General features: G+C 44.9%; 1 protein-coding gene across 3 annotated transcripts in view; it reads right to left on the bottom strand.

The window, feature by feature from the left end:
* The window catches only part of LOC121600164 (PE-PGRS family protein PE_PGRS16), a 104,865-nt gene that overhangs the window by 41,996 nt on the left and 41,154 nt on the right, over positions 1-21,715 (bottom strand). The window contains exons 2-3 of one of the 3 annotated variants that reach the window (XM_041928507.1): positions 9,161-9,321; positions 1,476-8,408 (exon numbers count right to left, since the gene is read on the bottom strand). In XM_041928507.1, the coding sequence (XP_041784441.1) occupies positions 8,349-8,408; positions 9,161-9,321 (221 nt within the window). In that variant the 3' untranslated portion in view covers positions 1,476-8,348. Of the gene's footprint in view, positions 1-1,475; positions 8,409-8,469; positions 9,110-9,160; positions 9,322-21,715 lie in introns of those variants that run through there. The other 2 variants (XM_041928505.1, XM_041928506.1) reach the window with 2 other exon arrangements.

Raw genomic sequence — 21,715 nt, 5'->3', positions numbered from 1 at the left:
TTCTTGGGAAATTCGATTCTCATAATGAGTGGCAAGACTTCTTTGGTAAAATACGTAGTTAAATAGGAGGAAAGTTGCATTAAGGTACCAGCCTTTTTCAAGGCATTTGCTCGGGATTACTGCTCCCCTTTCTGACTACAGTCCACGAGACGGAGTAGGCCGTAGAAACACCTACAGTGGTACTCTGTTTGCTTCAAACAAACTGTGTTTTGTTTTACCCAATTTAAAAGTCATGTTCATGAAATATACGCCTTTTTAAATAATTTTCAATTCTCATAAAATTTTAAACAAATTAAGTAATAATATAAACATTAATGAAAGATTATAATACTAAACATTGCACTTACCCGTCATAATTCCCCGCCGTGAAGAGCACCATCAGCCATTCTCTACCGATCGAAGTACACATAGAAACCACTCACACACACACACACGCACATTCAGTGTTGCACGCCGATCCTGTTTCTTCCTCCAGTGTGTTTGCTGCGTTGCATATTGTGCTACTACAGTCCCCTCCAATCTACCCTTTGGTGGGACTTTTCCACGTCGACTGTGTTATGTTCGGAATGCAGCTTTGCTTCACCACAGCACAACAACCCATCGAAGCTTATCGGAGTTTAGTGAAGCTGCCGTTACGTGCTACTTTTGTACGAAAGTGTGAAGTGTGTTCTCTCCATCCCATTATACTTCAGCCGTAAAGCCACGAGCCTCGATGCTCCCGTTTAAATTTTCGACACATTCGTTTGCCTCTCATTCGTGTTTGTTTTCTCATTCGTTCGTATCTGCACAATCATTGTCTCGGTCGGTGGTGATATTGTGTTGGTAAGTGGTGGTGGTGGTGGTGGTGGTGGGATGTAATGCGAAATACAGTGAGTACAGTACAAACATATGCATTGTGCTGGTGCTTTTAATACAGTGGTGTTGGGCATGCTGGGTGCGTGGTACGTGGTATGGAAACGAGCGGCAAAGGATAGAAAGAGAACAAAAATAAACCCGCAGAAGAGTGCATTTGAGTGGACAGTTCGGCAAGGCGGCACAAAAAACAGCCCATTTCGCCGGGCAACCGTGCGAGGTATGAGATGACTCCAGTGCGTCTACTGTACGCGTTGCTACTATTGATGTTTGGTGGGGGAGAGGGAAGAGTGGTTGGTGGTGATGGTGGTGGAAGCGGCAGTACAAGAGGAACATTTAGCCCCCCCCCCCTCCCTTCGAAAGTTATGCTTATGGGCTCGGAGAAAAACAAAATCATAATTTACAAAGTAAAGCTCGACTTTCCCTTCCTTTTTGCCTGTTTGATTTTGAGGCGACCGGCATTTTTTTACCCGTTCCTTCGTCCAGCGTTTTGGTTGTTTCGAAAGAGAAGAGAAAAAAAGGTTTTTTTTTCGAAAAAAAAAACAACAACAACAAAACAAAAACATGAAAAACCAATAACAACGAAATCAAACCATCGAAAGTAATGTTTGTTTGTTTGTTTGTTTTTTTTTCTTCGTATTTTTATTTTAATATATTTATTATATCTAAATTAGTTTATATGTTTTCTTTTCCAGTTGCCATTGCCTTGTTACTCGTACTCTCTTTCCCTTTTTGCTTTGCTCTCTTTTTCTCGCTCCCTCTCTTTTTTCTGTTTTTCTACCCGACTGCCTGGGTTGCCCTTTTCACACCATTGCAACAATTGTCCTCTCATCTTTTGCTATCCTCTTGTTATCTCGTATCTCGCATTTACATTGTTTTTTTTTTGCTGCTGCTGCTTGTTTGCGAACCGTTTTAGGGGTGTGTTTGTGTGCTTCACTTTGTTGACAAGCCTCCAATGTGTATGCAATTGTGTGTTTTGTTCTTGTTAGCTTAGGCCTTGGGTTTGTTTGTTTTTTTGTTTTTTTTTTTAGTTGCTTCACCTTTTTGTTCGCGACCGTTGCACACAAACACATCCAGTTTTTACATCTGATTTTTAGGTGTTTTAGTAACGTTCGCGTTTTGTTTTCCCCTACTGTCACGGCATTCACATTGTTGCATCAGTTTTTGTTCGTCTTGTTTTGCGCTTGTTTGACACTTAAAAGGGCTACTTAAGTATCGATGATTGTAGGTTGCCTTTGGCTTGTGTGTTTTTTTATCTCTGTTTTGTTTTTTGTTGCAGTTTGCTTTCTCCTTTTTATGCTTTTAACTTGTGTGTTTGTGTGTGTGTGTGTTTTCTCTGTGTCCGCATAGATTTGGTTGGTTTAGTTTTTCCCTCTACACCGTTTTAATCACTTTTGCGCTGATATCAGTAGCATTGCCGTACTGTCAATATATAACAAATATTTCCATTCAAAAACGAAACAGGAGAGAGTGTTTCCCAACCTTCTCCTGCAGTGTTTTTTTACTCCTTATTAGACACAGTTAAACGTACGTAGCTCGTCGTCGTTTTTTTGAGGGTCGAATATGCTTTTGTTTGTTTGTGTTTCAATGCATGCTATTTTCCCGTGTTTTGTTTTTAAACGTTAATCATTTACTTTTAATGTTTACCCAGTCTTCTGGTGATTCGTTTTCTCTTCTCTCTCCCCCCCCCCTCCAGTATGTGTTCATTGTTTGGGAGCCCATCGTGCAAAGCGACAAAATGAGAAATGTGTTTGGAGGTTTTCCATCTCTCATGCCGTTACTTTGCGACCACCGTTGCTGCAAAGGCGGCCCATCAATAAAGAACTCTAACGTCCCATCGTCGTTCGAGTTGAAGGTCACCTGTTAAGCTGTGTCTCAGGGAACGCAGTCCAAAAAAAAAAAAACAAAACAAAAATGCACAAACGCGCTTCATAACGCGCACGCAACGAGATCAAACGTTATTGCTATGATTGCTAAGTGCTGAGGGTGCAGGCGCGATGCATGAATTGATGGGGGTTGCATTTTTAAACCCTCCCCATCTAATACTCTCCGATGCTTTCAAGGTTGAAGCGTGCATCAGGCCTGGGGCAGCGTGATTGCATGTGCGCAGCGTAGACGACGAACTTGCCCGTCGTGTTGCCAGCACGCACTCGAAATCTCGGCCCTCTCCTGTTTTTGCTAAATACTCAATAGTGATGGGCTTTAAAAAACACCCACGGTAGATAATGGGTTATTGTTTATACTCTTGCTAGCTACATTGTTTTTTCATCGCTTTCGGTTGCTCTCTCTCTCTCTCTCTATCTCTTTCTTTCTTTTTCCTTTTTCCCTTCCCCACGTGAGTGTTGTGTGTTCGCGAATTAGCGGGGTAGGTGTGTTGCGCGTTCAACTGCGGGTCTACTAAGTCAGTCTTTTCATTATAATTTTTATTTGTTTTATTTGCATAATCATTGTTCCATGATTCTTCACTTCGAGGGAGACCAGAGGAACCAGCTAGACAAACAAACAAAAAAAGAATATTCTTTTGTTTTGTACAGCAGTAATCCACAGTACAATGGCTAATGCGTTTGCGCAGAAGCTGGTTCCGTTTGCATCTCCTTCCACAGAAGCACACTCAGATCATCGAACCAAACTAAAACACCGAACACAAAAACAATCCACACGGGTCAGTATGGGCTCCCAAGCAATGAAAACACGTTGTTTGTTTGCTTCTGTCTCCCCAACGCACCAGCTAGATGCGCTAGTGTTTTCCAAAAGCCGGCGAGACGTGTGACTGATAGAGACACTCGAGAATGATGTTTCATCATGCTGCCGGAGTTTTTGTTTTGTTTTGTTTTTGGTGGTTGTTGCTCCAATGGCGTCCAAAAGGGCTAACGCAACAATCAAGGCAGGCCACGGTTGCTAGAGCAGTTTTATCAATTGCTACGGTTCTTTAGAAGAATTGAAAAAAAAAACAATAATGCAATGAAACAAAACGAAACAAAAAACTGGGGAACAATTTAGTGAGCCACATTGAAGAAAAAGGACGCAGTTTCTCCAACTTTCGCAGTAACTCCTTCTATGCCTCATGCAACCAACAGTAACAACATCGATAACAGCAACATACAGTGTGTGTTTTTTTGTTTTGCAACGAGAAAGAGACAGACAGACATAAGATACAGAGTGAAACGAGAAGGCAAAACCAAAGACAGTAACAGTAAAACAAGAGAACATTCAGGTGCAGGTGGAATGAGAGTGACTGGAATGTGATTTGTTGTAATATTTTGCTCCCCCTTCTCTTGCTGATGCTGCTGCTGCTTGCAAGCAGATGCAATGCCGTAAATGCACATAAAAGAAGATGAAATGGGACAGCGAATGCGGTGTGAGTGAGTGAATGGCGAATGGGACCGTAGGCGTATGTGTTTTGGTTTTGTTCAGGCATTGACTTAAGACACATTAGTGGAATGAATTCGCCAGCGTTCGAAAACATTTGCTCGTGCGTTTGCATGTTTTAACGAGGTTTAACGACTAAAAAATGAAAAACTTAATTCATAGGTAGATTAAAGTAGTTAACCCAAATACTCTCTTAAGCTAGCAAACTCTTGTTTTGTCGCTACTGTTGCCGCGCTGCGCAACGTTTCATCACAACACACCCGTGTGTAGCGCTACACTTGGAAACGTTTAACGTATGATCACCACGGGCGCTACCAGGCGCTGGTGGTGGTGGTGGTGATGGGTTGAGTTGTTGCTGCTTTTTGTCGCTCAATTGCTCCTTCCCGTCGCATTCACTGACACTTTGGCTGCGCGCGGCTGATGCACTCCCTCCGGACGCAGCCACTTGTTCACTTGTTCACACTGTACGGGCGGGCACGGCACACCTGGATGCGACGCGTTGATGTGCTGCCGTTCAATACTTGAGCCGCTTGTTCTGCGTTCTGCGACCACTGCCACTGGCTCGTGCTCGTTGTGCCTGTTTGCTTCTGCAGTGCCGATGGGCTCGCGCTCCTGTCACCGTTATACAAACGCCCTATGCATCCTATCGGTCTAGCCCTTTGTAGTGTGACTTTGTAACTTCTGCAGTATTAGTGTAGGGGGGGGGGGAGAGACAGAGAGAACAGATGATACTGGACAGTGGCGGGTGCATTGTCCCTCTGGTTTGCTGCATCGTTTTTTTCTCAAGGGCATCTGTTTCGCTTTTGCCTGCTTTTGTCCTTCGCACCGCAACTGTGTCTGTGAAGCCACAGTGTGCCATGGTTCTCTATCGTCAATATTTACTGTTTAATAATTTGTTCTTGTTTGGTTTGAATGTGTGTGTGTGTTTTTTGGTGTATGTGTGTCTAGATAATATTGTGCAAATAGACATTTATAAGTAATGCTTTGGTGAGCGTGATTTTTGTAAAGTTCGTTTGGTTTTCTGTTTTACTTAATTTCTTCGTTTTTCTCTCCACCACTTGTTCGCTCTCTTTCTTTTTTTTTTGTTGCTCTCGTAACCTAGGAGTGGATGACATGTGTACACAGTGGTTGATGGGTTTTAAGAAATATATGTTTTTAGTTTCGTTTTTTTGTTGTTACTTCTTCTCTATCGTCCTGTGTGCGTTTGAATGTGCCACAAACAAGCGGGTAAAAAAGGTTTGAAACACTTTTCACTTCTCTCCCCGGGAGAGCTAGCTGTCGGGGCTTGCTGGCATCGTTTTACAGGCGCTTTATGAAAGCTGTATCATATCCGCATGATTCTATATGCTTTGCTCAATGTACATGCAGTGAGGGAGGGATCAGGGTGGGGCTAGTAGGCTTGTAACTAACCCAAAATCAACCTAGGAGAGGAGAGCCTTACGGTAGGCTCGCTTTTGGGCAAACAATTTTAATTGCGGCGTATGCGTTGAACACATAGAATTGACGTTCGCACTATGTGTGTTTACAACCCATAGGGGAGGGGCAGGGGTGTATTGGTAGGATGTGCCCGGTATGTTCAACTGTTCGGATACGAACTCTTTAACCCTAACGTTTAGTGGAATGCTGCTTTTCGCTGATTTACATGTGCGTCGGCACACATACACACGCACACACGCACGCGCTCACACTTGCACACGCACGTACACATGTGTTTGCATTTTAGTGCGTTGGAATTAAAAATAAATAAATAAATATAAAATAAAATACAAGCACATAAGAATATAACATTATTGAAGAGGTCCAGTGTTCAGTGTAAATGAAATAAACAAAGTAACTTTTTCCAGAATTTGATTTGATAAATAAAAAAGAATCTCACGCTACGCTCAAAAAGCATTACAAATATAAAAAATCAAACCAAAAAAAGTTAAAAAAAACAACATCAGTATTCTTTTCCAGTGTACGTGTGGGTGTGCGCGTGCGTTTTCACTGATGGTCGATTAGAAATATTGATATCATTCAGTCATAGTTGTTTGTTTTTTTGTGTGTGTTTTTGTTGCTCTTCATTGTTTTTCGTTAGCTCTGGTACACTTCATGCTCCCGCTCCGGGCGTTCGTCTGTGTGTGTGTGTGTGTGTATATGGTTTCGTGCGATTTAATCGTCAACCCGGACGGCCTCGGCCTTTATGTTTCGACCCAAACCACCAGCTACTCTCGCTGGGGGAGTTTGGGCCGGGCTGTAGCCTCCTTGTATCGTTCACTTACACCGGCAATCGGTATCTAGCATTATAAGGATCTAGTTAAAGAGTTTACTTGTTTGTGTTGCTCTTATTGGTTGGTTTCTTAAACTCCTGACTTATCTATACAATAATATAGCTGCCTTGTCCATGAGAATAGTTTTCCTCCTCAAGTGTCTGTGTGATGATGACGATGTTCTTGTGATGTGTTTGTGTGTATGTCTGTGTGTGATTGAGGTTGAAACTCGAGGATGGTTTTAGGTGGACCTGTGTATCCCTTAGATAAAACGTTTGCAAAAGGTTGTTTGGTTGAGCTGTTGGCTTACACGTGAAATGGTCTGTTTTTCTCTCGCTCTCTGTTCCACAATGGGATTTACGTTGGATGCAAACAAAAACAAAAATCAACTGGAAATGAATCCTGCAACCAAACGATGGGCTTAGAAAATTTAGACACGACAAGGGATACACTTAACCCAAAACGCGCTCACGCACTAAACTAAAAGAGGCTCTTTCTGGTTCCACTATTTGCTGGATACTGGTTGGGGGCTGTTTACAGTTTGTTTTGATTGTTGTTGTTGTTGTTGTTGTTGTTGTTATTTTTACAGTGTAGAAGAAAAAAATGTACATACATTTCATACACCTATTTACCTACATGATCTGTATTAATGTTTGAGTGTAGTGATGGAACGTGTTCTGGGTTGTGTGTGTGAAAATGTGTGAAAACGCGTGTAGCGTATGTTGAAGGGTTTTTGTTTCTCAATTTAATAGTATTGGTTTGCTTCTTCAACCTTTTCGTTTGTTTTTCCTACACTTTCCGTTTTGGTTTTTGCTTTGCTTTGACGGCTTCTCTTTGTATTGGCTTTCGTATCTCGTGCTACTGGACGTTCCGCACCGCTTTAGCACACCTGCCGACCCTTTTCCTCCACAAACGCTTCGTATAACAATCCACCTTTGCAATGTACACTCGCTCATCCGCACTCCTACATCGTCATCGGCCGGGCCATACACAGTCAACGTTCGTCAACAGCCTTCACATCGAATTAAATTCGCTCAGCCATTAGATTTCACATTCATTCCTGCACTGCTCCACACTCATCATATGAAGTACGGAATGTTTCTGTCTATCTGTGCCGATGTTTTGTTTTTACACACTAATTTCTTAGCAGGTAAATATATGTTTTGTATATAGATCTATGTATATATATATAGTAAGATTTCTCTGTCTTCTGCTGTCTTTGAGTTTTGACTTGTTTTTGTTTTCCCTCCCTACTTTACTTCCGTTCACATCTTGCAGTGCAGTTGTTTCGTCCTGGCCTTGTAGAAGTGTTTTGTTTGCTGCCCGGCAAAGGGTTATGAACATGTTGCAGTGACATTGCGTTGCGTTTTCTCGATTCCTCTTTTTCAATTATGTACAGATTTGCCTCAAACCTATTTTTACAACTTTATCTTTTTTTCTCTCTTCTTTGCCACGCTTACAACGCAACGCCTGCCTGTTTTGGTAAGGATGTGAAAGAATTTGTAACGATTTCTCGGTACTCATTTGCTGTCCTATCCTTTTCGTAGTACGGTATTTTTTTTTCTCCTCCCCTCTGTTGGACTGTCATTTTTGCCGGGGCATTGTGCCTTTTAGTTTTTTTAATATTTCGTTGGTGGATGTTTTATTTCTTCTTCTGCTCTCGTAATGTAAAATAGCATCTGTTACAACGTGTGCCTGAAACTGTGTTGTGGTTTCGTCTGTAATGTTTCTCCCTTTCCTGTCCTGTCTGTTTGCTTTTTGCTTTGCTCACATAAACACTTGTTTCTCTTGTCGCTTTCTCTTCCTCTTTCACTTTACACTTTCTCAATCTAGCACTAGTACAGCGTGACTTTGCAAGAGCTATGTGAAATGTACAGTTTAACGGCCACGAGCCCATCTCAATAAGGCGTCCGCTAATACGTCGAGATGCGCTTTCGTCTGTAAAAAGGGAGCAGAAATGGTTCGATCGGTTAGCATGCAGCACACATTTTCGGGACAGTCTGGATTACTCAGGCTTGTGTAGTGTTTTATTTCAAGCGAAGATAATAAACGAGCAAGGGGAATGGAATGGTTTGGTGTGAGAATGTTTTTGATAGACAGCTGAGGAACGTTTCTTTACCATCTAGCAGTGAGAAAGCCTCCGCATATTTCAACTTAAATGCTCATTTTTCACACAAAACGAGGCGTAGTAATTCACATTCCTAGCTGGAAAAACAAAGGTATCTTAACAAGGGCAGTAGCATGCCACACTCCAATTTGTTCACACGAGGACTAGTCTGAAGTACACAGACAACTATAATCCGTTCTATTTCGTGGGATTTGTGTGATGGATAAAATTCCACCCACCAGGGGACATGTTATTTGAGTGGAGAGCATTCGCATTGTTTGCATTCCGAGAAAGTGCTCAAAAGGAAGCCCGATGAAGATGATTTATAAACGGCATTATCTTTTCAATGTGCAAATTCTCGGCAATACTTCATGAAACACCAGGCTTCTCCATCGCTCAGTGCAGGTGGAGGCGCCTGGTCGGTCTCTCGTTCGCTTGCATCTCGCATCCGGCATGTGAAATTGACAACATAACGTTCCCGTACAGTATGCTGGCTTCGCTTGATGTGTTGATGTTGTCTAGCATGATGGCACTTTGAGAAAGAAATATGCTACACCGTCCATTAGTGCTTCATCAAACTTACCGTTTTGTAGAACATGCAGGCCTGTCTGTCCTCGTCTTCGCCCTCAGGACAGTCGATGAAACCGTCGCACAGCACGTGATCGTCTATACATCGGTACCGGCCCTGCCGATCCGGCGTGGGACAGGCAAAGCGCTCCATACCATCCATCGCGGGTGGACATTCTGCAACGGGAAGGAAGAGGAAGCGGGTGGTGTTTAGATTACAACGGCAAATACAATTTTATCAACAATTCACAATAAAAAAAATGATACTTCGATTTACCATTTCAAATTGGAACGTAGAGTTTTGATCAATTTTTAAAAGATTAATGTTATTTTGCAAAAAAATAAAATGAGCGTTCAGGGATGGCTTAAGAACGTATCACCCCAAAGCTGTTTATTTCATTCAACATGCAGACTTTAAATTATAATCCACATTTGCCTTATAACACCAGCAAAACCAGACAGCAAGGAGACAGCAAAAAAAGTAGCTTAAATAAATCGACAGACAACTAAAGCGCAGTTGGCACGAAAGAGTTGCTTTTTTATGTAAATTGTTTTGACGACGATGGTAGGGGCAGTGGTGCGAGACAGCAAATATAAGGAAAGCTTTCTTCCCATTCTAGTGTGCGTGTGGGTGTGTGTGGGCGGGTAGCAGAAATCAATTTTCCTAAATGTGCCGATCAGACGCAAAAGATAAGCAAACGATGGCCTGCAGCGGGCTGCTTGTGTCGCTTGACTCACACACACTCAGCGCTACAGCGGCGTGACACAGGTAACTGTGACAACGAATGGAAAGCCTTGCCAGTGGGCGATGCTCTCTCAGTTGGCACGGCGGAACTTCGTCAGTCTGGCCAGGGCAGCACAGAGGGAAAGGGTTTCAATCTGGAAGTCCCTTTTGCATGCCAGTATTTATGCTACGACGTGACGATTTTTGTGCTGGCAGACTTCCATTTTCTTGCAAGCCCGCCCCGAGCCGGGTTCGTGCCGTACAGCCGTGCACGCCGGCACGCCTATTGTATGGCCCTTTCCCTTTGTATGGCGACCTCCACCTTGGGCTTGTATCGCTTGCCGTAGAGGACAGTAGGGCAGGAGTAGGGCACGGAAAGGGAATTAATAATTTTCCATTTCGATACCGTTTCGGCGAGACTGGTTCTGTGGCGGGCAGCTCGAGACAGCGACAGTGGAACGTGATCGAGTCGGCTGTGATTTATGAAGGGTGCCCGATGAAAGCGTTCGATCGATTGGTGGTCGAAATTAATCAATTCCGTGCTTCGGCTCCGTCAAGGAAGCTGCCAGCCGCCTGTAAAGCCGGTTTTGTGTGAGTTGGGGAAAGGGAAAGGGTTGTTTAATTTTAATTGAATACCGAAATCATGTCTTTGAGAGCTTAACTCACCACAGCAAAGGGATTGGAGAACGAACGTTTCAGAGCTGTTTCAAGACGCACAAAAACACTTGAGATTTTGACAACAATTACACTAAATTGAAACAAAACAATACTGAAAAAAGGATAAATTTCGCTCTATCCGTACCACGTAGTGCAGCTTTATTGGCATGCCGTTTTCCCCATAATCTACTAATAAACATCGGAGTGAAGTGCTGTGCTCAAGTGTATAATACGCCCGCTTTGTTCGCTTTAAATAGCTCCCTCGGCACAGCTGTTAGCATCGAACAATGGGCGAGCTGTTGAACGGCTATCGGCACAACATGCTTCGACGATCAGCCAACCAATTTACCTGCCTTTCTCGCCCGACACCCGCGATACACCCGATGCTTCCGAGCCAAATCGAAGGGGGAAACGCCCCCCAGGCAGCCTGTCTGCTTGCCTGCACTGCTCCCCGCATCGGTTGTTCGTGCCGGGAGATAATTATTTGCATATTTTATTGATATTTAAATATCAACGGTATGAATTTTGATTAACGGTAGTGTGAAGACGGTGATATATGAAGAAGAAGTGGAGAGTTTGGTGAAGAAATGAGAAAAAAAGGATGAACGTTAGCAAGGCTTTAGAAGAATCAATCAAATGTCTGCCAGCCAAATCTATCAATAAAGGTATTTTGTTTATATTTTAGAAATTTAAAACATTTAAAAGTCTCCTCAGAAATTGAAATATTTCTTATTTTTGAAAAGCAAAAACATTAATCGTGTTCCTTTACGGAGTATGATAAAGTTGGATAAAGATTAATATTAAACAATAGAACCAATTTTAAAACATTAAAAGTGTCCAAAACCACAACAGCTTAGCGAATCAAACTTTATCCTCTAGAAGACTTCAATTTCATAATACATCACGCGCCAAAGTGGTAACCAGAGTATCGCCTGAAGCGGAACGGCGGTTCAATTAGGTACAGAAAATAGCTATCGCTGCTTAACGACGGTATCGAATTATTTATGAACCTTCTTTGGAAGTTGAAAAGATAGCAGCAGCAACAAGAACAACAGAAAGACAAAAAAAAGAAGACCAAAGTGATCTCTAACTTCGACAGCATCAAATCCCTGCTGGCTAGCGCCGCCAAGATTTATGGTAGACGACGTGCAGGACCACCTCGCCGCGCCCTCTGCCACCCTCACTGTGCCCCCCCCCCCCACCCCACCCCAAAACGAACACAATGGTGGACGTTTATCGTTCGACAAGATTGGCGATTTTCGGGGCGATTCCATTTACAGTGGCCAATCCCTTTTGCCATTCCCGCACTCTCTCTCACGCACACACATATTACTCCCAATCGCTTCTATAACTCACTCGCTTTTAAATTCCATATTTCGCCCAAAACACTATCGAGCGAGCATTTTCGGGGCCAGTTGCTGCCGCTGCCGCTGCTGCTGCTGCTGGGAAGCACTGGCCGGGAAAGCTGTCGGAAGGATCTTTCCTAATTTATCGACTTTGCAGAAAACTTTGTCCCACGCAGAAACATCTCAAACCAAGTCAACCAAAGTTGTACGGCACTCCTTCCCCTCATCCTCCCATCCACCTTCCTACAATACCTGCTCGCTTCTTGCTGCCCCCACTGTGCGAAGCGTAACGGCTACGCGAACGGCGCCGAAAATGCCACCGGAGCGGGAGCAGCCGGAGAAAGGATCGCGTGAAATCACGGTGGGATGGATTGCATCACCGCGCCCAGCTCCGGTCCATGTGTTGCTCCTCGATGTGGCACATATTTTGCTTCCGCTTTGGCCCCGCGGTCGGCGACGCAGGGTTCAGTGCTCCAGTTCTGTGCACCGGGCGCGCGGACCGATTGGCGTCGTCTGCGATGCATTTATCTTCGCAGACCATTTCACTTTTCGCCATTATGTTACCCTTTATGTGTGTGCACAATCGGAAAGTTGCCCACACATACACACACGCACACACCATAGCCCTACACACTCACATATGTTGGAGTGTTTTGATTCCCACGGCGGCAGCGCTGCGCGCTGGTCAATTTCAAATTTGCCACCTTCAAACTGGCGCATAACTCCTACGCGCTCCTTCGACGCCCTGTGCTGCCCTGTGCAAATGGCCACATTAAATGTATTCTGGCTCGCTAGTGGTGCTAGCGCCAGTGCTTCGGAGGAGCTCACTTCTGTCGCTTTTTTGCGCGCCTGTGAAAATGGATGCGTAATGGACGAACAATTATGGCTATAAACTGCTTCGTTAGCGTCGAAGCGCTCAGCGTCTGCAACAAGGATCGAATGAGCAATTAAAAAAAGCACACTAGTGACACAGAAAAGAGAACGAGCCGAGAGCGGGCGACAAATGCTGCAACAATTACCAATCAAACTCAACCACCCGGCACCCAGCACGACACAAGCAACCCGGCCGCCCAAGCGGTGATGGGGTGCAGCAAATTTCGTGGAAGCGTTTAGCTTCGATGAAGAGCTTGTTTTTTTTCTCATCCGGCAGACATTCTTTTACCGTGTCGTTTTAGCGACAATTTTTCCTGGAAAGCAGGCTATATGTGTACGGGCCCGTGAGTAGGTGATACGGGTGGTGGAGGGTTAATTTTCCTACCGTTTCCCGCTAGCGGTTGGTTAACCACGGGTGACATTTTCTAATGTTACGCTGCATGCTTGCTTCTCCTGCTGGTTGCTTTCTGGGTGGATTTTTTTAACGAGCGTTTTAGTAGGTAAAGTATTTGTTTGGAAAAGTGCAACAGTTTCAGAGTTACCTTCATAATTGTTTTTATCCAAATATTGTTTGGTATATTAAAGGGTATAATTTGAGATAACGAAAGTCAATCGTTGTCCATAAGTTCCATTTATAACAGCGCTACAAATATTCACATTACATTTCTGTTTGTTTTGTATGTTGTTTTGTTTGAGTTTGATAAGACAGTACTACATACGGTTTGCAAAATTTAAGTGCTGCTACTTTAGAAAGGGAAAATCTTTAACAATCATTACTGTATTTTACTATTATAATTTTTATTTTTATAAAAGAAAAATCCTCTGTGGTACAGTCGTCAGCACGTACGACTGAATAAAATGCCCGTCATGGGTTCAATCCTTAAATGGACCGTCCCCTCGTAGTAAAGATTAACTATCCGGCTGTGCGTGGTAATGAATTAAGTCCCAAAAGCCTGTTTAGGCTGGCATTTATAGTAACAGAAATAGTAAATAATATAATTTGCATTATTTGCATTTGCATTGCACCAGCTTAAAAAAACCATAAGGTCTGATGCCTGAAGTACAATACTAAACGTCCTTTAAAGAAAAACAATATATTGTAACGGAGCATAAATGCAAAGGAAAAGAAAAAAACCTCTCCAATGCCAAGAATTGTGCAGCTTACATCGTTCGCAAGGTGACTCGGTAAGCTCTGCAAATTTCAATTCCAGCAAATGTACTTCAAGGTGAACGCTCCTCTCCTCTTCCTTCGCCTCTGCGCTTCACATTCAATTTGATTCCTTTGTTTGTTCTAAACAATTTACAATTCCCGCTGCAGCATGAGTAGCCGCTGAAGGTAAAGAATCGAGCCTGGGCGGATTAGACCTTTCCCCCCCCCCCTGTCTGGTTGACATTTTCCTTGCGCTGCCACTTCCTGGAAACCATTAGCGAGCTTCCCCTGAAACCGCTGGGAATACGGGAATACGCTGAAAGCGGCGGCGGTGGTTTCGAGTGGTTGGTTTTCCTGGAGCGAATAAACGTTGGCCGATGTGTCAAACATCGAAAGAGGCAATAAAAAATGCTATTTGAAATTTCACAACAATACAAAAAAATACGCAGGGTAATAAGTAGAACTCGGTAATGAGCAATTGGTTGCGAAGCGTGGTTTTCCTCTTCCATGGTCGCTCCGCAACGCCGAAGCAGTGGAAAACCGACCGAGTATTAATTAGTGTGCGGCGTTAGTTTTAATTAACCTGTGCATGTGCGTGCGAGCGAGAACGGTACAGCTGTGAGAGTGTGAGAGAACGGAAAGAACAGCAATCAAATGGGGGGGGGGGGGGTTAGCCGCACTGGGTGTAGCTTTATTGTTGCATTCCGGGAACAGGCGGTGCCGTTTTTTGTGTGTGTTGTTTTTGTCACTCTCCCGTCCCTGCTGGTGTGGTTTGTTGTGTTGGCCCTCTACCCGGCAAAGCCAACTGCGACTGGTGCGATCCACAGCTTTAAGCTAATCGTTGTACGACGGGACGAGACAACAAAGAAACACTCACAGCGCCCGCGCACTGGACGAACAAGAAACCGGACGTACCCAGGAAAGGGTACCGTCGTGAAGGATACGCCGCAGTAAGCGCGCCCGGACTTGTTATGAAAATTTATGGTTTCATAGTGCTGCCCACCGTCGCTGTCATCTGGAAGGTGCCACACACACACAAACACACATTTTTCTTGCGCCCCGTGATTCATCGTGCACCGTGTTCCCCATCCCACCGAGGAAAGGCGCAGTGAGGAAGTTTTATTCTTGCTTTCTTTTCCATTTGTTTCTCCTTTCGCTGCTTCCGGGGAATGGCTGTTTCTGTGGAACGAAATACGCACAGCATGACCTCCCACACCAGGGCACAAGAGGGGGCAGAACGGGAACGGCAAACTGCTGAATGGGTCGGGGTCCATCAGGACTAACCACACCTTTTCACCATGGTGACCGTAAACGGGATGGTAACCACAATGGGGGTGAGGTTAGTGTCGTGCTGGTTTGGCTCGGGCAAAAGTTGGAATCACTTCCTTGGGCCGAGGCCGTGCGGTGGCAGAGTGCATGGGTGGCCGTTTGGTTTCAACCTGCTTTCTGTGTTCTAGACGCGCGCACACACACACACACACACACACACACACACACACACAAACCTAGGTGGCCCATAAACATACAGAGAACTGTTGCAGAAGAGTGCACAGTAAAGCAAAAAAGAAAAAAAGAACTAACCAAGAGAAAACAACGTTAAGCTTCACGGGTTTCTCTAACTGATATTAATGGTTCTCCGGGAAGATAGGTAGATAGAAGCCCGCCGTAATGTTGTTGGTACCTTGAACGTCAACTTTCGAGCCAAGGTCGAAGCGTATGATAAAAGCAAAAAAAAGTAAGTAGATGCCTAGAGTGCATCGTTTTAAAGGCTAATTAAAGTAATTTGGCACTGTATGCTCTATTAAATTGTTTATTTTTAACAGTATGCCTGTAGGCGAAGGCAAACAGTTGCTGAAATGGATGCACTACTGGGCTTGTGGCCATTCGTTTCAGCTGAGGTCTCTTGCAAATATTGTCAAAGATGGATGTTTTATTGCTAACACTACGTAACCCTTTAAAATGAAAAAAAATTAAAGACTTTACACAGCTGTTTAGTACGAACGATGTTGCGATGTCATGCATAATAAGGTAGCAGGCTGCTCGGTCCTGGGGATTTTGCGGTTCTGGATATGCAGGGAAGAGCTTGGTCCACGCGGAACTTTGTCATATATTGAATGCTAGTCATGTTAACGGTATGTTGTTAAATTTCTAAACTAGCGAGTTAAAGGGGCCTAAATTGGATGTGAAGAAATCAGATAGCTGAAATTACAAAGTAGAAATATTCATCTACTGGTATGATTCAAACTGACATCTCACTGACACCTAAAAGCTATGGTTTTGCGGACCTCTTTTAAGGATTTGGACAAGAGTGCAAAATCAGCATATATCTAACAAACTTTAGTTTGTGCCAGTTTCGGCGGTAAACGAGTTATTAAGGCCGGGCTACATTGATCGTACTCGCAATTGTAATTTCGATTTTCACTAGCGCGTCTGGAGGCGGCTTACCGAAGCATTTTGCTAAACAATTTGGAGCCGCTCTAGAAAATACTTTCTATGTTTTTTACTTTAACTGAACTGAAAAAGCTTTGTAATTAATAGATAAATATGTTGTGCAAGTATTTCAACCATTTTCGCATCAAAAAACGGTGAAAAAACTAATTAATTTTGAGATCCGGCACGACTATTCGCCCGACGATCAAAAAAAGCTTCCACCAGCTGCCACCAGATGTGCTAGTGAAAATCAAAATTACTCTAGCGAGTACGTGCAATGTCACCCTGCTTTTATACTTTTAACATATCGGAACGGTGAAACTCTCATTGCAAAAATCACACTCAAATGATGACTGCATCACTTAAAGACAATTCCTTAGCGAGATATAAAATGTTATAATCTTATTCTGGAATCAAAAATGAAGATGAGAACAAATATGTGAAATTTTGATTCCAGAACAAGGTCAATGAAATTTACAAATTATTTACGCATCTTCAATTACAACCTTCGTTTAAATAACTGCACTGAAGATCTCAGTTATCCTCTCCATCTTCTTTTCATTTTACTCGTAGAATATCGATTAAAACTCATTTTCAAGATACGCCATTCTAATAAGCTTGCAAAACAAACTCCTTTTTACGTCTCTAACTGCAGTTTTCAGGATGCTTACTTGAAAGGAAAACACGTCCCTCATTCCTCAATGTCTAGAATGGATACCCAGATTAGGCTAACAACAACTATTTCTAGCCTGTGGGTCACTTTTCTGACGTCACACTATTACCTTGCACAACCACCGGCTCCAACGTTCGTCACTGAAATCGAAAACATTCCGTCAATCCTCGCCCTCGGTCATGCTATCGCCCACCTTCACCGACGCATTGGAAACTTCGGAAACCTTTCCTCCTTTCTCAACGATTTTTCCAAACCTAGATCGTTCGTACACGTGTTGTGTTGTGCGGCATCCAAGTGAAAAGTAAATTTTCTACCCCCGGACTGTCTCTCTAGTGTCCCCAAAAAAAAGGGCACCATAAACCGTAGGGCGAAAGGAACCATGCCGGGATGAAATAGACCGGAATACGTCATTTAATTCCCGCGCCCCGATATTACTTTCCGATTGCGAGCGGCCCGCTCAATGCCACTGCGACGCCGGCCTCTGTGCTCACGTCCAATCCAATTAATTCGATCGCAAGGTTTCCTTCTCCTTCCACGGCGCAATACTTGCCTGTGTGGGAAGGGAGTGAGAGGGGGGGGGGGAAGGAAGTGGGAATCAACCCAAACCGGAACGGGAGTCTAATCATTTGACCGAAATCTTAAGCCTGCGAACTGGCAGCTGGACCTGGGCAGCCAAGATGATGGAGCGCTTCTCCCAACGGCGAGACTTTTGAAAGCCCGCTTCGCACTGGGTTGCCCGCCGTTTGTCAGACGTCATCGAGTGAGAGGAGGGGGTGGGGGGGAGGGGGATGGATTAGGAGAGAAAAAAAGAGAACCACCGCCAGCGGCTCACTTCGATTTGGTGGCAGCTTCTGAACCATCCCGCTTCAGCAGATGAAGCGGAAAAGATGATTGATTGCGATGGACCGAGGCATCACACGCACGTCATGATTTGTCATGTTCGTTCAATCTCAGCAAATCAACCCGCCCGATGGAGACTGGATTGGGGGCAAATGGATTCATGTGCGCGCGAGCGTGTGTGTGTGTGTGTCATCATCCATTGGTTGTGGGGAGGGATGATTGGAGGTTTATGGGAAAATAATTCCACACGAATTATAATCATGTTGCCGGCGGTTGAATCTTTAAAGGTTGATTTTCGGGCACGTCCCAAGCTCTGCCGCTTTTTGCTCAAAAGGTTACAACCTTATTCTTTATTAGGACAGTCGTTAGGACACCCGCTTTTTTAAAAAAATATGAAACGAGCGTATTTTTAACGTTCAGATTGCCCCATTACTTCTTAGATTTTTCGCTGAGATGTGAAGCAAAATACGATCAATTTTAAAATGAGCTCAAACTGTGCCCGTGTGTGCGTGATGCTTCCAGGACGACCCAAAGGCTCTAGCAACGAAGTTATTGGTGGTTCGAATTTTTATTCGATCCAATCGAACACAGACACACACATACACATTGGAAAACATCTACCACGGGGAACGGTTCTTTGATAGTTTCGAAGCAACGCAACACAGAAAAAAACAGTAGCGCAAATCACTTCTTCATGTAATACGTGCGCACACTATTGCCGGCTCCTTCTCCGCCGGTGGGGGATTGACGCACAAACAGCGATGGTAAAAATGTACGCCAAAGTGCGCGCTTTAAATGTGAATACCCTCCTCCCCCCCCCCTCTTCTAACGCTTCCAGAATCAGAATCACTTTGTGGCAAACGTTGGCCCGGGACCGGGCAAGACGTGGCCATCAATAAGCTTACTACTACCACCGGGTAGTGTAGTGGGTGTCGAGTCCAAGAGAAGGAAAGCTTGGGGGGAGAGGGGAGGTGGGTTTAAAAAAATCGCTCTTCCCTCTCCCCGGCGTGTCAGCCCCGGGGATGATGGCGGGATGTTTATTCGGAGCGCCGTTGGCGCGGGACCGTTTGCCAACTTTCCGAACTTTCTCCTAAGCTGCATCGATCTTTGCTACCCGGTGACGGTTTTTTTTGTTGTTCACTGTGTTAGTGTGTGTGTTTTCTACTCTTTCTCGCCTCTCGCCTTGCGACTTGTGTGGGTGGGTGGTTGGGAAATGCGTGAAAATGGCCAGCATTTGCAGCCGCTCCTCTAAGCTTCGCTCGCTCCTTACGTACAATCGCAGTCTTGCTTTGCGTGTTTTTTTTCTTCTTCTCCCCCATAGAACTTTAAGACGACCGTGTGTGGAAAGCTGGCGGAGGACACACAGGAAGGTGTCGTCGGTACAATGTGTATGTGTGTGCGTGTCTGTTTGTGTGGGCGCAAAGTATATTCGGCAAAGTGTGTGGTAAAAATATCGGTGCCAAGTGCCCAAGCGAAACGCCGTCGCCGAGCTTTCCCAACCACCACCCAAAATTCCACCCACCCACCCACCCACCTACCGATAGCACCGGGGAACCGGGGATTCCGGACTGCGGATTCGGCGTTCGGTACGGGGGTGGAAAAACAAATCAAATGATACATCAGCCACCCCAATTTGTCTGGACCGTGTGGCGCCAGAGCGATTGCGTCCCGGATTTTCTGTGTGTGTTTTTTTTTATTATTATGATTCGGAAGCTGCTGCTGCTCCCCCCACCCACCCACCACGTGGTTTGACTCTCCCGCCAAACCGGGCATACTTCTAGATTGCATTGCACTGTGTGTGTGTGTGCGTTTTTGCTTCTCCCTTTTTGCCAGCTCTATTTGTGTGTGTCAGTTGCTCCTTTGCCTCAGTTTCCGCGCGTTTTCAATAATCCCTCCCCACGTCTGGGGTGGGAACGGCGAACCCAAAACCGTTCCGTCGTGTCGACAGCGTATCCGCCCTTTGAGGATGTATTTTTCATCCCCCTCGCGCACTCTCTCTCTCTCGAACTCTGTCGCTGTGTCGTCATCGGTGTGCGGTCGCGCGTTTGTCGTCACCGCTCGAACGAAGACGTTAGCGCGTCGCTGTTGGTGGCTTCCGCCAAGAATGTTCTGGCGAGGTTGGGAATGGGACATATTTTTACGTCCCAATACGATGTGCGCATGTGTGTATGTGTGTGTGAGTGTGTGAGTGGTTTGTTTGCGTAACCGTTTTTCGGTACGCTCAGGGTACTTCTTGGCTGGTTTTGTTGCCGAGTTACTGCTGCTGCTGCTGCTGCTGCACGGTGTGTATGTGTGCAGTGTGCAAAACCGTTTCGTCATCGTTGCACCGTGCAAATCTCCGCAAGTGTGTGTGTGTGGGAGAGAGTATGGCTGTACGGTTTGGGGCCGGGTGAATTGAAGCCACCAGCAAGGCGCCTTCGGTGCGATGTTTGTAGCCTTTCCGGGTTTGGTTTTCAGCAGCGTGCAGAAGCGGTAACCCGGTGTCTTGGTGCTGCTGTAGAGGCGGTTTTTTTTTCCAAAATGTTGTTTCCTTCTCCCACAGCTATCTCCCGGGGACGGTGTCGTAATGTCGGCGCATCGTAAAGTGTAGCGCCGCTGGCAGGTGATTTTCCGGTGCTTCTTCAACAACAACTGCTGAAGTGTGGTTTGGAAGGAGAGAGAGAGAGAGAGAGAGCGGGAGGAGCTGGGTATGGTGCAGTAGCGCGCTAGATACCCGGCCCGGGAAGTCAAAGACCTCGTGGGAACTTTCGAGCTCACGGCCCAAACGGGAAGGAGAAAACACCTTTCCCACCCGGCACATATGTTGGGAAGGTTGGGGTGTTTTGGAACTGCTTGCACCCGTGACTGAAGGGGGTGCGGGGTGGAGGAGGTGAAAAATGGTGACATTTGCACTCCCCCCCCCCTACCAACCAAGCCACCATGCATTTTTGACTTTGGTGCTTGTTGGTAGCCACAGTTTAGGGGCAAATGGTCGAATGTGGGGCCTCTATTTTCTGCTGGTTATTAGATTGTCCCTGGGATGAACCTGCTGCACGTGAATCATCCCCCTTTTTTTCGCTCTGTTCTTTCATGTGTATTGCCGCTGCTGCTGCTTGAGCCGATGGATGGGGGAAGCTCCCGCTAGATGTTGTTTTATTTGTGGCATCCGGCATTGTCGAGTTCCGCTCCTGGGACGGCGGGAGGATATTTGCAGGGCAGGGTTTGATAAAGTCATAAGTATCAGTCCGAAGATGTGAGAGGTGGAAGGCGGTGGGACAACAATCGGGGATCGTTCGTGCTCGTGCTGTGACAGATGGGAAAGTTGTTGTTTTTCAGCTTCGGTCAAGCTTCGGCCGCGATGGGCACGGGGCGGAAGCGGTGCTTCGGTTTTGCCCTTTTGCCCATCCTTGTACCGAGGCGGTGGATACGGTACTGGTGTGGAATGCATTCTTATGGAAAATGATTAAAATACATTGCTGTGTGCGGTGCGTTACGTCATCCACTGCAAGTGGATTTGATTTTGGATTTAAGGTGCAGCTTTTAGATGTCAGTAAAATCAAGTTAAAAATTATGCTGTTAAAAATTCAAGTTAAAAATTCGTATCAAGAGTGCAGCACACCGATCTAAACTGTGCAGGTGGCCAACAAACTAGAAATGCTATTTTAATTTTAATCTAATTTACTTTTTAAAATTTCCCTCGCATTCTTCTGCATTCAGTATTACAGTGCAAAACACCAAACAATTTGTTTTGTTGTTTAAACCTTAATTATGTTGAAGTTTCAGGCCTGAGAAATTATTACGAAACGAGAGCGAGAGCACAAAATTCTAATAGCAAACTTGCTTGTTTCCTATTAAGATGCAAGGGACAAAACGTTAACCAGCAATACTATTGAATGCAT

The sequence above is a fragment of the Anopheles merus genome, chromosome 3L (genome assembly GCF_017562075.2).
Source record: "Anopheles merus strain MAF chromosome 3L, AmerM5.1, whole genome shotgun sequence".
Lineage (NCBI taxonomy): Eukaryota > Metazoa > Arthropoda > Insecta > Diptera > Culicidae > Anopheles > Anopheles merus.
The sequence above is the reverse complement of the archived record's forward strand: the minus strand, read 5'-3'. Positions and strand labels throughout refer to the sequence as shown.